Raw genomic sequence first — 16772 nt, 5'->3', positions numbered from 1 at the left:
ATTTAGCTAAAAATATATATTTCAAACTTAGCTTATGCTCGCGACTTTGTTCGCGTGGACTACGTGAAAATAAGGATATAAAAAATATCTAAGTCATATTAGCTACCATACAAACAGTTCTTTGACTACTTCGGAACGCATTTTCACGAACTCGGATCGGATGAATGCGTAACCGCCCTTAGGGGATGTTTACATCATAATAGCTATCTGCATGCCAAATTTCAGCCCAATCAATCCAGTAGTTTGAGCTGTGCGTTGAAAGATCGTCAGTCAGACATTCAGTCAGTAAGTCTGTCAGCTTTCCATTTAAATATATAGAAGATATAAATGGCTAGACTAGACTCAAGTGATTAGTCGGAGTACGCCCGACTAGTTTCGACTTCGAACCCGTCCGGGGTCATCTTTCAAAGGGCCGAAACCCACAAAATGTAATCTATTAACTGGCTGCTGATCCCAGATTTATCATGATTTAGCTTGCGCCAAACCTAGTCTCATAGCGTAGTAAGTATGTATACTATAGGTAAGTATCTGTATGTAGGTACCTATGTCTATACTAATGTTATAAAGAGAAAATTTGTTTGTAATCGATAATCTCTAAAACTACTGGATCAATTTTAATGATTCTTTAACCATTAAAAAACTAGGTACTTTATTCAGAAAGGATTAGGAAGTTGATTTGCATGAGTGCTTTGAGTTTTTTACTATGTTTTGTTGAACATAATTTGATTGACTTCGTCTAGAGTAATGCTTGAATTATGAATTATGAAAACCAAAAATAGTACTGTATTATGCATGAGAGAAAGTATAGTAAGTAAGCGTTGCGTATTCAACGTCATAGTTAGTGAATGAATGACGTCAGGCACGCAACGCGCTGATGTCAGCCACATGACACGTCGTGCGCTGACGAAAACACCACTTTCTTTGCGAAGAAGCCGGACGGCGGCGGTGGCTCGTGGCCTACATATCAGGCAACTTTCCTTCAGACTTTTACCGACACTACGTTTTTTAGGCGTTCCCAGACTCCGCGGCGTCCTTCCGTAACCCTATCAGTCATTCCTTTCCCTTTACTTACTAAAAATGTGAAAGTGTGTGTCTGTCAAATGGGCCAAGAAAAGCTTGCTTGCTTTTTTCGGCCTATTCGTCAACCAATTTTGATGAAATTTGGTACAAGAGAGCTTGCATCCCGGGGATGGACATAGGCTATTTTTTCATGACATCAAAGAGCTCCAACGGGATTCCTAAATAACCTAAATCCAGTTAATGAAGTCGCGGGCATCATCTATTACAGAGAATATCAAAGAGTAACCACGGGATTATTTAAAGATCTAAGTCCACGCGGTCGAAGTCGCGGGCATCATCTAGTTATATTAATAATATTGATTATATCTACGCGCTAGCTTTCGTTGTCGACTTCATCCGAGAACATTCAAATCTCAAACCTAGTATCATGGAATCTCGAATTTACCTATAAAAGTTAGTGCCGTGTAGATAACAGGAGCGAAGAGGAGGAATTATTTTCGTCTCCATTAGCTGCTATCTCGTCAATTTTACATCAAGGCAGTGACTTATAAACATTGAAGGCGCAAAAACAACTAAACTAAGTATTAGGTTTTTGCATGGTTTTTGTAAAATGTTAGTAGACTGTAAATCTAGAGACAGACAGACATACCTACATTTGTAGCAGTAAGTATTTATTTTAATACATGCATGCCCTGGTTTTTAGTAAGTAGGTAGACCAGATAAGTACCTATCTATAAAATATAATTACGTAATTTTAATCTTTGCTACTTACTTAATAGGTAGGTATACCGCGATCCAAAATTTATAAAAGGAAAAGTTGACTGACTGACTGACTGATCTATCAACGCATAGCTCAAATTACTGGATGGATCGGGCTGAAATTTGGCATGCAGCTAGCTATTATGACGTAGGTCACGTAGGTAGGTAGACATCCGCTAAGAAACGATTTTTAATAATTCAACCCCTAAGAGGGTAAAATAGGAGTTTAAAATTTAGGTATGTAGTCCACAAGGATGAAGTCGCGGGCATAAGCTAGCATATGTATATACAAGGAAAACCTGACAGATCTATCAACGAACAGCTCAAACTACTAGACGGATCGGGCTGAAATTAGGCATACAGGTAGCTATTATGACGTAGACATCCGCTAAGAAAGGATTTTTGGAAATTCATTCCCAGGGGGTAAAACAGGGGTTTGAAATTTGTGTAGTCCACGCGGACGAAGTCGCGGGGATAAACTAGTTTCAAACATATTTCAATTTCTACAAAGTTCAAACGTGCAACAGTGGATCTACCTATACTTGAGATGCATTATCAGACGGTACCTAGATTTATCTAAAAAAACCAACCAAGTGCGAATCAGGCTCGCGCAATCATAAAATCAGATTATTCTCAATGATTCGCTTCTATAGCACCACACCTGTACACATTGGCTAAAGTAAGTACCATTTTTTTATTTACGTACTTAAACGATAATAACATCATGACTCATGTTTAAGCGTTGCGATAACACTTGTATTTACCTATAGTTTATATACATAAGTACTTCGAGAGAACGCTGAAAGAAAAATCAATATTTGGAACGATTGAAGCACGATATAGCTTCGTAATGTTACCACTTCCCAGTCAATCAATAGCACAACAATCTAGGTCTGTATATTATGCCAATAGCTTAAGGTTTATATAGTAGGTACATCATTCATTGCTATAGAAGGAATCTATACCATTAAAATCCTATTGATATAGGAAATGAACTTGTACAAAGTACCTACTGGGAAGAGAGAAAACACGAATCCGATATTACTTATATTTTAGTAACTTCATATTATATCTACCTAAGTATGATTTTCAGGACTCGCAAGTCGCTACACAATCGCGAACTCTATAGATAGGTATATCTAATTCATCATTCATCTAAAATGAAATACCTAAAACAGCACGAAATTGTATTTATAATCGGTATTTTAAACAAGAAAGTGTTTAAAATCTAATATTTTACATCGCGATCGCAAAACAGTATATCAGCCGATGTAGGACAGTACATCATTGCTTTTCTATTTTAGCAAGCGTTACACAAGAAGAATTTGTTCGAAGAGGCTCACGCACGCTTAGATGTCGGTACCTACTCGTAGAAAGTCACCGATTGACAAGAGATAATCGAGTGACACACGCAACGGAACTGGATTATTATTAGCCACCCTGTGATTACTGTTTTCCACCGAAAGAATCTTCTTCCTGTAATTAGCTTTCTTGAAGATGACTGTACGATAGAGTTATGTCTTGCCTATTTTCTAGTTAATATGTAGGTACCAACTTACTACTATAACCATCGACATAGGATAACTCTTTTACCTATACCTATTATATTATTTTAGTTAAAATTATGAGTGCAACTTGAACTGCTGGTAACTATGGCGCAGCTGAAAATTAGTGAGTACTTATAACTACTCTACTAATATTATTTAATATGCGAAAGTGTTTATCTGTCTGTCTGTATATCTGTTACATTTTCATCTCATCTCATCTGCTTAATCGATTTTGATTAAATTTGCAACAGAGATAGCTTGTATCCTGTAGACGGACTTAGGCTACTTTTTAAAAGGAACATCAGAGAGTTCCTATGGGAATTTAAAAACTTAATCCATGCCTACGTGCGTACGACAGTCGACGAAGTCGTGGGCTTATTTAGTCATAAATATAAATAATTACTCAAAGTATGTAAGTAAACTAAATTTAATAAACTAATCTCAGTAAAGAAGGTAATTAACACTCTTTATGAGCGATATAGAAGTTTATTACACATTTATTACAGCGTCGAGGAAGTGACACTTCTAATTAAAAAAGTGTCTCGTCGTATCATACAAAGAACATACATCAAAAAGTCTTCTCAGGATTTTATGAGTGTCTCAAAACAACTTATTGTGCAGCTAAATAACAACGGATATGAGCACTTGTGAAATTCTGTTACGTCTTTACTGAGGAAGTGGTAATTATGCGAAAATTACGAATCTAGAATAGGTACCTACCTACTTAAATATCATAGTCTTTAATACCTATCCAACTTGTGCTATTTTAGTAGCTAACAGTATAGAGCTAATTATCTTATAATACCATAATAAAAATATAATAATTTAGTAGGATAGGTATACGTACAATATTATCGTCAACCTATTCCACCGCCCGCTCACTACTGAGCACGGGTGTCCTCTGAGTAGGGTTGCCAGGTCGCCAAACCCAATAGCCGGATAGACCAGCCAGTTTGGCCGGACATTTGGGTAGAAAGGCCGGACACCCTACATTATTGAGGATTTTGTGTCTCAGAATTAATAGGTACGACAATTTTTTTTAATGTAAAATCAAGTTTTTTTTATTATTGTCATAAATCTTGTTGTCAGGCGGCACTGCCACCTGCGGGAGCGACCGACAGTCGACTCGCCTGTGCTCGGCCACGCTCGTTTGCGAAATGTAAAAAGCCTAACAAAAGCCGGACAAGCCGGACACCGTTTATTTTGGCCGGACACGCAATCAGAAGCCAACCTATGTCTGGTTTTATCCGGGCGCCTGGCAACTCTACCTCGCAGTCTGAATGAAAATGGTTTCACACTTGGCACGATGGCCAAGTGAGAATAAGCAGGCTTCACACACCTTCGAGAACATTATGGAAAATTCTCACTTGGCAGGCATGCAGATTTCTTCACGATGTTTTCCTTCACCGTTAAAGCAAGATATAAGTACACCCATAGATCGCGTACTTACCTATTCATATCTCATTGTTAAATATTACAGAATATACTTACAAAGCAGCAATAAAGCAATTATTACAATAGAGCATAACGAAGGCACTGCATTGGATTTGATTGCAAAGTTCGCAATTTTAACATAAACACCTGTAAAAAATATGATTCTGAAACATGAAAACACCAGACTGCTGTTTAAGAAACAGTGTTACGTGAATGCACGAAATAATACTGCTTCTTGTTCTTGCGACAATTCAACCTCGGACGCGAATAATTATTAAGCTGGCAACGAGCAGGCTAGGTACAGTTAATTGTGAGAGGTTTTCACATGTTACGCGTACACTGAGATGGGACACACCATGCTCGTGGGAGACTGCGCAATAGCATTTACATCACACCTGGCGATTTTAATTATTATTAACCGACTTCAAAAAAAAGGAGGAGGTTCTCAATTCGTCGGAATCTTTTTTTTTTTTTTATGTATGTTCCCCGATTACTCGAAGACGCCTAGACCGATTTTGAAAATTCTTTTTTTGTTTGAAAGGGTATACTTCAAAGTTGGTCTCATTTAAATTTGGTGAAGATCTGATGAACATCTTCGAAGATAGATACTGGAACTCCTCAACGGATAAGAGTAAATTGCTCGCGATCAGTGTAATAGCTTAGTAAACAGTAGATTTTTAACCAGTCATAGCATAATTCCATGGGGCCACTAAAAATTGTGAAATAAAAAAATTTTACAAAAAAAATAAAAACCGACTTCGATACAAGCCAATTAGCTTTAGCTGCGCGAATCGTCTGGACTTCATATTTTTATGAGACTCCACAATGGCACCTCATTGGCACCGGCACCAAAAAGTATTATTATGGAACCATATTAACTCTTGTATACATAATATATTGGGTAATAAATTAAATTATTTTTCAATTTTTAGTGTTTGTGTATCGAAGTCGGTTTTTATTTTTTTTGTAAAAAAATTTACTTTGTTATATAGGTACTTACTCTATATGAAGTAGGTACCTATTCAATTAATATATCACTTGCTACGGTGAATGAAACCATCGTGAGGAAACCTGCATGCCGGAGAGTTCTCCATAATGTTCTCAAAGGTGTGTGAAGTCTGCCTAACCACATTTGGCCAGGATGGTGGACTATGGCCTCAGCTCTTTTCATTCTGAGAGGAGACCCCTTCTTAGTAGTGGGCCGACGATGGTTTACGATGATGGATGATAGCGGATATATTTATACTTTTATCGATCTACTTATTCTTTGAAAATTACTGCAAGTGTTGTACTATATCTATTGTCTAACCTAGTTATCAGTATTACTAAGTATGTATCTATTCATTAAAAATCAAATCTTTCCTCTTTATAATATTAGTATAGATATTTTTAGCTTCAAACAAAACTAACCAGTTACCACATTGGATTCAGGTTACGAATGTCTGAAAGGAAGAAAAAAAGTCACCATGATCCAAACAAATATCTAAACAAACATTCCTCCCAGCGTTGAGACAATACGCTGATAAACTTTAGCTTTTATAAAATAAGGAAGGTCTGGTCCCTACGCGCTGGCTCTCTCTCCAATAGCTATTAGCTACGTAAAGACTTGATACGTATTCGTTCGAATTTTCGAAAATATACCTACTCGTCAATGCGACGACGATAGACTAATATTAGTGAAAAACATTTATTATGAAAAAACGTACCTACACAATTGCTGAACAATGAAATAATGCACAATTGCTTGTGAGCAAAGCAAACATATTGTAAAAAGTTGGACACAATGTGATAAAATTGCCCGCAAGCGTCGATTACGAAATTTTTATTACACAACTTCATTTTGCGTGTATTTCATTGCCACTGAAATTAGGTAGGTACCTGCTTAGCTAATTTTATGCTATATAAAATGCTGTGCTAGAATTTGCCGTAGTAAAAGATTGATGCCTTTTTGCCTAAGTAGGTATCTATTCTATCATCTAGGAAATGTGGTGCTGGAGACGTCTCTTAAGAATAAAATGGACCGCACATCGTACAAACGTCTCCATCCTCAAAGAACTAAAAATAAATCAGAGGCTTTCGTCACTTGTACAATTGCGAATCCTCAAGTTCTTTGGGCACATTACAAGGAAGAGTGGTAGGTACCATCGAACCCCTCGTGGTACAAGGTCGAGTGGAGGACTTAATCCGCTCTGCAACAAACACACCTGTCTCCGTGTGTGCACATAATGCCACCAATAGAAGTCGCTGGAGGGAGATCGCACGAGCAGCAGTGAAGAATTCATAGCCACGACCACTCTGTCAAGAGTGAACGATTGAGAAGAAGAAGAAGAAGGTATCTATTACTAAACTATTTATTCAACACTTTGATAAGACCTCTAAGTATATGACTGTGATATTTGCTTATTTTTCGCTATTTGAAACCAAATTAAGGTTTTCTTATAATATCTTTTTAAGTAGAATATCAATATTATGTACCTACTTAACGGATTTTGTATGATTAATAAATTTAATTTACCTTCAATCCCTGAAGATGTGCTTCAGAATTGAGATCAACTTTTGAAATGAAGAAACCCGTCGCATATTCCCGCCCGCCTCTCAGGGAAAAGCCGAAGGCCGGGGCAGCCTTGCGCGGGCGCAGCAGGCGGACGACGCGGACGCGCCGTTCTGCCGATACCGTGGTCGCCGTGAGCTCTGCGCGCGAACCAGACGTCGTTGTAGACGCCGTTGACATGGCGTACATTGCGGCTCTGTAAAAGTTACAAATAACAATTAAAAATTGTGTTGTAGTTAAACCAGTCAAATACAAGTCATTCATTCTTCTTCACAAACAAATTCTTGTTCCTCTGGTGCTGCAAATCTCCATGGGCGTCGATAATCACTTAACAATAACATCAGGTTACCTACCTGCTCACTACTGCTGTTTACTCGCTATTTTTACATTTAAAAATATCTTTAGTATTAAGCCTATTTTGTTAAATAGATCCTAGAAGCAAGACGGACACGCAGGAAAATTGCGAAATTCCATGGTATGAAATTATGAAACACATGAAACGAAATTGTGCATTCTTGAATGAATTAAGTAACATCTGAGGATGCTGCCGTGGCGGAATGAAACGTTTGTAGACTAAAGTGTGTTTTAAGAGGTTGTAGCTACCTAGTGTGGTGTTGTGTGGTAGGTACTTGTGCGTATTGCTTGCTTTTCCTGCATGTATAGTAGCGGCAGGGCGGGCCATGCATAATGCATGCTGCACGTTGTAGGTACCTATCATACTGAATTATCTGGTTTAGCGGATTATAGCAAATATTTGTTTTCTCCAGGGCTAAACTGTGAAATAGCAAAATATGACTGACTGACTGATCTATATCAACGCACAGTTCAAACTACTGGACGGATCGGATTAAAATTTGGCAAGCAGATAGCTATTATGTCGCAGACATCCGCTAAGAAAGAATTTTTGAAAATTCAACTCCTAAGGGTTAACCCCTTAGGGAATAGGAAGGAAAGGGAAGGACGAAGTCGCGAACTTGCTAGTTTCTAAATAAATTATACTGTATGTAAGTATTATTTTATATTTCACTAGCTGTAACTTAATACTCAAATGACCATCAGTAGGTAGGTAGATCCGGAATTAACCTCTTATATAAAAAGCCATAGCAAATCGTACTTAACTGTACCTACGGTATTCCCTATCGTGAATATCTTTAGACGATAAAGTTTAATGACTTTGGTTGTATCTAATGTGGTTTGAATGAGATATTTTTAGTAGATACCTATCTAGGTATCTCTACATACTTAAGCAAAATTTAACATGCCTACATTAATTGATATCTATATTTATTTATACACCCCATCATTTTTCCACATACATATACTAGTGGATACAGATTACAGAACTATTCGAAAATATTTTTTGTGCAAAATATTCTGCCACAAAGGCAGGCACAATCTATGATGTATTCATTACTATAATCACGAAAGTAAGTAATTAAGTCTATCTGTGTTTCTTCACGGTTCAATTACTTAAGTGATCAGAAAGTTGACAATTAGCATCACCTTGCATCTAAGAGGAGACTACTTTTATCCCGGAAAAGTATCTCATACTCCGTTAGAAAAACTTAAAATTGAAAAATACACCGGATCGAGACGAGCTTATAGCAAAGTGACATTATTATTACAATTACATTTTTAGGGAATAGTCACACCCACTGATCAATCACCATCATAGTGCATCCTTTTCATTTCTATACAATTCTACAAGAGAGAACAGCCTATGTTAGCTCGACTCCCTGAACAAGGTTATAAATAAATTTCAAGCTACGGCTGAAGCAATTATTATTCACTATGCCATGCTAAGTTTATTCGTAAACATCCACAACAATTGGAATACCATTTTTTTTAACATGGTTTAAACGAGGGTTACGAGTAGGTAGAGTTTCGATACGACAAACTCAAAAAGTTAAATCGGTTGCATAAATCCACTCCATGTTGTTATCTTCATTTGAACTCTCACTTATCTCGGCAGACGTATCTAATCCTTGCGCAAAGGCCTTTTCAATGTTGATTTAAAACACCCATTGTACTGGCTTCCTAACAAATATATTTTAAGTGCAAACCTTTGTATGCTATTTTCTAGGCCGCGGCATGCCCTTTCCATACAGATGGCATTAGCACGGAGGTCACGATTTTAAGTGTTTAGCCTATATTTGTCGGTGGAAAAATGAGAATATTACCTATTGGCAGAAATAATTCTCATATTGCACCGGTATTTCACATATAGGTACATTTATATTGATATGCCAAAACTTAACATCCTTACAATCTCTACAAAATAAAGCCGCTTCCTGCTGTCTGTATGTATGTATGAACGCGTAGATCTTTTAAACTACGCAACGGATTTTAATGCAGTTTACACCGATAGATAGAGTGATTCAAGAGGAAGGTTTATAGGTAAGTATAGTTTAATTCTCAAAAAATTAGAGATCTCTAGGGAAATTGAAATAATATGAATTAGGTCGGAAAAAAATCCTCTCATTTGAGAGTTTCCGAGGCGTGCGCTGCCTAAATGGTCAAAGTTACACGAAACAGACACAACTCGCATTTATAATATTACTTAGTATGGCAGTATGGATTATTAATCACTCCTCACTGACACCACATTAGTACCTATCTACATTGCACCCATGCGAAGCCGGGGCGGGTCGCTAGTTAAGTATAAAGTAACGTTTATTTTTCGTCGTTCGTGATCCTGGTTTATTTAGTTTTTCCTGTAATTATAACTATACAATTGATTTACTTCCTAACGAATAATCCGTATTCATATTTAATAAAGTCTAAATAAAGTCTAGTTTCTTATAACTAATATTCTTTTTAATAAAAAAAATAGTGGGAACTAAGTTGTATTCCATACTTAAATATTTAATTAAATCGTTCCTTATTTAGAAAAAGTTTAGAAAGATGAATGAAAGAATTCAACGCGTTCTTTTCATTAATTATTTAGTTTTAGCATTGCCTAATTTATCGACGTAGTGAATTAATGATAAATGCTGTAGCAATTATTGTTGCTAATGTAATACCTAGGTCATGTATGGACGGTGGGAGGCTGTGGTGGGAGGGGGAGAGTGCAGCAGGCGAGCTGCCTGCTGCACTCTCAGAGCGGTACAATGACCTCGCTCTGCGTCTGCGCAGCCTCCCGGCTATAACTCGCTTCTTTATGTCCGTCACATTCATTGACACATTGCTCTATCGTTATTAGCTACGTTTGAGATATATGGTTAGTCTTTTTTGTCTATCTTATGACCTTTACTATATTTAACGAATCAAAAATTTTGATCACCCCATCAATAATTATTCCATTAAATAATTGTATTGTAGTTGGGATCGAGTCCATCAGTCAAGTGCAAGTAAATATAAGTAAGTAATTTATGTCAATCACTGTATATGACTGAGATCCCTAAATCAGCTGATAATCTTCAAACAGTTGAACAGATTGTCATCAAACAGTTAGCAACCATCTCGATTAAACAGTCTTTCGGATAAAAGAAACCGCATTCAAATCGGTCCATCCGTTTGAGCGCTACGATGCCACAAATAGACACACAGACGGCTCTGTTTGCGTCGGCGTGGGGTTAAAAAATTTCACTCGACTTATACACGTCAAATATGACAGAAATGCACAGAAATGTGTATTTCCATTAATATAAACAGTGTTTTTATAAATATTGCGTATACATAATCAACACGGATATTACTTATTTTTGGAGCTGGTTCATTTCTAAGTTACTTATATAAGGTTTTGTATTTAAATATTCAATTGCACCTTCTTTTCTTTTTTGTTTTCATTACAATATGTACAATATGTATGTAATACGCAGGTTATCTTACATATTTTTATAGTAGGTACTTATGCCTTTATTGGGCGTGAATTTTATAACGCTTTTAATTTTTAAAACCAACTGGTTTTTGAAGAATAGGTACCTCTATCCGTATTTGTATAATTGAACAAACCGATGATTAAAAAATACCACGCAAACGTAATAAAGTTCCACGTGACTAATTACTTCATAGCCTGTTCGTAGTCGTATCAATAACGTTACAGATATCGATATCAAAGATCATTATTCATGAAGCAAGTTCACTTGCGCACATTGATTGATCTATTCAACTGTATGACAAAATCGTGAAAGTGAAAGTTTTTAAGATAGACTACCTACAACTTTGCACTTGACACAATATTTGATACGTAACGTTCTACACGGAAATCGGCAAGCACTCCTGAGCAATGTGCGAGTAGTTCAATTGTGAATACTCTGATTACTCAACATTCGTTCAGCACCACATACCTACTCCACTCCACCAAATACCTATTTGAACTATACGAATGACCCTTATTCCTCAGATTGAGAACACCGTTAACACGTTAAGTAGGTACATTACCTAATCGGTAAGTATACTTATCACTGCAATAGATTAGTTAAATGACACCAGTTTTCATTTCGCTTCAATACATGCAGTATCATCATCATCATCAACCGATAGACGTCCACTGCTGGACATAGCTGTCTCTTGTAGGGACTTCCACACGCCATTCCATTTTAATTGTGCTATTTTTTAATACTTAAACTCTATTTCCCAACTACAAAATAACGTTCACTATTATGATAATAAGCTGTTAGTTAACATAAATTCCAAGTTGTACGTATGGCCTTACCATTTGTAAGGCGATTAAGGCGATCACTATTTTGCTTCTTTCTAGGTCGATTGCATTCAACTTCGAAAACGCCATAAAGAAACTGCCATCCATTAGGTACGATACAATTTTGCAATTTTCACCGCAAAGTGCCGCGTGAAAATCGTTCCGATAAAAAGACGCGATTTACTTGAGTTTCACGTGTTCAAGAATTTAGAAAACCTAAAAAAGCGACCTGGACCCCACCTGGTAGACGAACACGTAACGTCAATTCCCAGTAATCTATTATTTTTATAATTTCGAAAGAGAAAGTGTCAAAGTTTTGTGAAATGTTTCTTTGTGGACCAATAGAATATGTTAATATCTGTTTCTCTGGCCATATTATGTTTAACAGTTTATAATCTTAAATTATGCGCAGGTATCTAAGTATATACTAACCTAGATATTTAGCCATGGTTTTGATTTAATGAGTTGTCTATATCATATTACCTATGTCATTTGTAGAACAAACTCATGGACAAAATATATGAAGATAAGCCTAGCTAGGTATGACATGATTAAAATTTCAAACCATTTGGAACCGTGTTACGAATAGATACATTAATCTTGTTCAAATTCTGAGGTTCTTGTGCTTGGTGATGGAATATGTTTTAATATCATGCTTAGTAGACAGTGCGATACCGTGGCAATCAGAGGGTCCACGGCAGGTGGCGAGGCCGCTCAACCATGAACCCCTCTCGCCCCTGCCGCCAACAACTGTTCCCTGTGTTTTTCTGTCAGTCTAGGAAAGAGCAACGGCCTCGCTTACTCACTGAATCCTTTGAAACTGAGATTTCCCTATTGGACTGCTCTATATCTACGAGTAGGTGGGTTTTGGTTTAGATTATTTATATGTAGCTACAACGTAGCAATATAATAAATAATATAATCATAAAAATATACAGTGTCTTTTAAGTTTTTGCATTAGTATTGTTAACTTGGTAACCTGATCTATTTCGTTGTCTCCCGCAATGGTTATTGATCAAACTATCTACATATTATTATCATAAGCTAGATACTACTTATATAGTTATAACAAAATCAATGCCTAAAAGACTTCTTCCAAATACTGAAGTATAGAGTAACACCTAGTAGCTACCTACCTTCTTTATATTTGAAATGTGGTCAGTATACAGGCAAACAAACAAATCAAAATCAATGATGGTTTGCATAATTGCATGTACATAGAAGGCAATTATTACAGTGATTTTTTTTATTATTTTCTTTATTTATTTTTTACATGGCTTTTATACAATATGTATATGACAACCCTATCGTACCTTATCTAATCTATTTTCAACACTTTTTAACAGTCCACAATCCGCCATAGTCGAGGTACGATGGGCATGCCAAAATAACAGTATACAGAATTTTATTTAATTGAATCCTAGAGTAGGTACCTACTTATTAGCTAGGAAATTCCCTTTACCTACTCTAAGACTAGTACCTAGGGGTAGTCTGTGTATCTAGGTACACATAATATAATACATATTATACGTATTTGACCTACCTAGATATACCTATATACCTGTAACAATTTAACGGCCTTTGTTCATTAGATTGAACAACAAAAACAGAATTAAACGATCAATAGGGTAGGTTATAGGTATTGCTTGGTAACAGAACTTATTAATTCAATGTTTGGAAACAACGACATGACACAACGGACATAACTTTTAGGGAGGGATGTTTTTAAAAGGATTCTTAATTTCCGGCAAGGTAAAACCTTCGAAGCCGTTGCGACGTAGGTTTAAGTTACACTGTCCCCTTAATCTATGGATTTTTGTTAGGTTAGGTCAGGTTAGGTTAGAAAAAAACTATAGTTTTTTTTAAATATTATGATACATACAAAAACTCTTGGTAGGTAGGTATAAGTACATATCCATGCAAACGGTAAATAAAACATAAAATTTACTGTTTGCATGCGATAAAATATTCAGGCTAATTTTGCAATCTCAATAAATTTATCCTTGATGGTGATAGTAGAAAATATAAACCTAAAGCATCTTAATATATAAAAGGAAAAGGTGACTGACAGACTGACTGACTGATCTATCAACGCACAGCTCAAACTACTGGACAGATTGGGCTGAAATTTGGCACGCAGATAGCTATTAGGACGTAGGCATCCGCTTAAAAAGGAATTTTGAAAATTCAACCCCTAAGGGGGTGAAATCAGGGTTTTGAAAATTGTGTAGTCTACACGGACGAAGTCGCGAGCATAAGCTAGTTTTTAATAAAACATAAAGAACTTATTGCTCCAAAACGTTTCTATAACATTTATTTTAGCCTGGCTCTGAGCCACACAGACATCAAACGGTAAACCAAAGGTAAGCTGGTTCACTCAGATATGCCTTAAAATAATCGGCGGACAAACCGGCCTCGGCGACTCGTCGCCAATTAACCGCGTCCGACCTCTGGGACTGCGCCCCGCGAGTCTGCGATGCTATTCATAGATACAAGCAAGTCCCCGAACCACCACCTGGATTTATTGCAACTCGGCACAACAATGTGACTCAACCGCTTTACATACCTAACTGAATAATCGCGCAGGCGATTTGATCTCAGTTCTAAAGGCTTCAAGAACTTGCTTACATTATTATTTTATGTTGTACCTACTTGGGATATCCAAGATACGTTAAATAGCCATCAATTAATAATTGCCTACTTCTATATCTACCTATCTTTTAGTTATCCCGGATATCTCGGATATGGATAGAGGCTCTTGGCACAGATGGCATAATACCACAACTCTTGGATCTTGTGGGAGTTACTGATGAAAGCGCCGCGCCTGGCAGGTTTCACTGAGTTATACCTATGTATAAAATATTATTACCTATATACTTATACCAACTCTGTACATTTCTCATAACAATCTTGGAAGGATGAATTCTTCCCTTTTACTATATTCCTTTATGATAAGGCTTTGAGCTTATAATAAAGATTATGACATCCGCTCCATCGCTGTTGGCATCTACTTTTTGCTGTTTGGCGTCAAAATTAGCGTGTAGACAGTTTAAAGGATAATATATGTATATTCTAACATAATGTATTATTATTCAAGATAGATTCGCTGTAAAGGAAGTTGCTTTCTTATGAAATGACGAGGTTGCAGTAGCTAGGTAGTGCTGAACAGATAGACTGTAAAAGATGTTTTTCATTCTTTGGACAGGGCAACTCTACAATTATAAATTATATTTACGATTCTACAAAAAATTCAGTTCACTAAAATGAATGATGCAGTTTTTATAAATTTTCAATCAATAATGAGGTTTTATAATAGTCAAAATATTGCCCCGATCTCAGTCACTGTTACAAAAAGAAACTCCGACCTTACGCTACAATGACTAGAAAATAGTTCCGGTTCAAGTTGTACCTACACAAACTAAGTATTTACAAATTACAGTAGATACCTAATGTAATTATGACTAGGTGTAGGCCGTGACAGCCTACTGATTACAACGTCCATCTCCTGTTCAGGAGGGGGGTTCGACCCCGGGCACCCACTTCCAACTTTTTGGGCCGGCAATGGATTCATGATGATGATGATGATAATTAGTATCTACCTACTATTTGTTACTAGTCAGGCTCTAATAAACCAACTACTTACATTAAATAAGTAAGTAGTAAGTACTATTTAGTACTCTATCAAAATAAATTTTGATTCGCTTTAATCCATTTAGATACAATCAACCAAATATAATTAAAAATCTTAATCCAATTCGACTAACGGAAAAACGGAACGGAAGCAATAATGAGACCAACACAAGTCAGGCTTTATTTAAATTTAGTAAAATATAAGAGACCTTTCTGGGAAAGTAATCTGTTCTCAAAACTTGATAAGTTTTTATCAAGATCCTTTATGGGGTTGCGTAGTAAAACAAAGAGAAAGATCTCTTCGTTTCGTTCTGTAGTCTGTCACAGCCATTTAAAAAATAAACTAAGTAGCTAGAAGAGCTGTAAGAGCTGTATATAAACTTGTTACCGCTACACAGAAAGCAAACTAAAATTCATAAAAAAAAAACAGGATAAGTACCTCCTGATCTCATGTTTTCCCCAATTTTTATTTAATACCTCAAGTTATAACTATCTCGTTAAATAGATATTTCAAAACCACTATTAGGTTTCTAGACAGTTTTTTAAAAACTACCATATTATAATGACCACCAAGAACCCAGCTATGCGTGTTCTAATACGCACTTAACCGGTCATTATTATTTGCGTCGAGAATTTGGTATCAGGGAAAAGTAAATTTGAGTAAGATTTTTAAGTCAAGTTTTATTTTCTTTGGTATGTTCAAGACTTATTAACGCTGTTGAAATGAAGCGTAGTGACAGAGTGAACTATAGCAGTGGCCAGCAGTTCGTCTTTTTTAAATGAAAAAATCAAAATTCTAATTTCTTCGTGTAGGTCAATTTGTGGCGCCTATATATTATTACGTCGCAACTTTAATACCGTCTTCGGAAATCAGATTTTATTTGGAAGAGCCGGCATAAACCCTAAACTAAATGACACTAGCTTTAACTTAGATATAATAATTTCCATCAAGAAATTTAAAAAAAAATCTCTAAACTGAAAACGAACTCCACCAAAACGAAGCGCTTTAATACTTTTTTATTCGGCTTCACACAAATCTATACATTATACGTAATTCATATTTTATTCGGTGTAGGTACTTTAGAACATAATTTAGAAAAAAACTCATTTCTATTCTCTTCGCGGCGACTCTGCGGCGATGTGCCTTGAGCCCAACTTTAGAAGTCAAACACTTTTCTATTATAATTTT

General features: G+C 36.3%; 1 protein-coding gene across 2 annotated transcripts in view; it reads right to left on the bottom strand.

Moving 5' to 3' along the window:
* LOC117982952 (uncharacterized) overlaps positions 1-16772 on the bottom strand; it is a 39272-nt gene that overhangs the window by 18763 nt on the left and 3737 nt on the right. For both annotated transcript variants that reach the window (XM_034969397.2, XM_069499404.1), the window contains exon 2: positions 7276-7507. In XM_034969397.2, coding sequence (XP_034825288.1) covers positions 7276-7500 — 225 coding nt within the window. In that variant the 5' untranslated portion in view covers positions 7501-7507. The remainder of the gene's footprint in view (positions 1-7275; positions 7508-16772) is intronic.

This window comes from Maniola hyperantus, chromosome 6 (genome assembly GCF_902806685.2).
Source record: "Maniola hyperantus chromosome 6, iAphHyp1.2, whole genome shotgun sequence".
NCBI classification, from domain to species: Eukaryota; Metazoa; Arthropoda; class Insecta; order Lepidoptera; family Nymphalidae; genus Maniola; species Maniola hyperantus.
The sequence above is the reverse complement of the archived record's forward strand: the minus strand, read 5'-3'. Positions and strand labels throughout refer to the sequence as shown.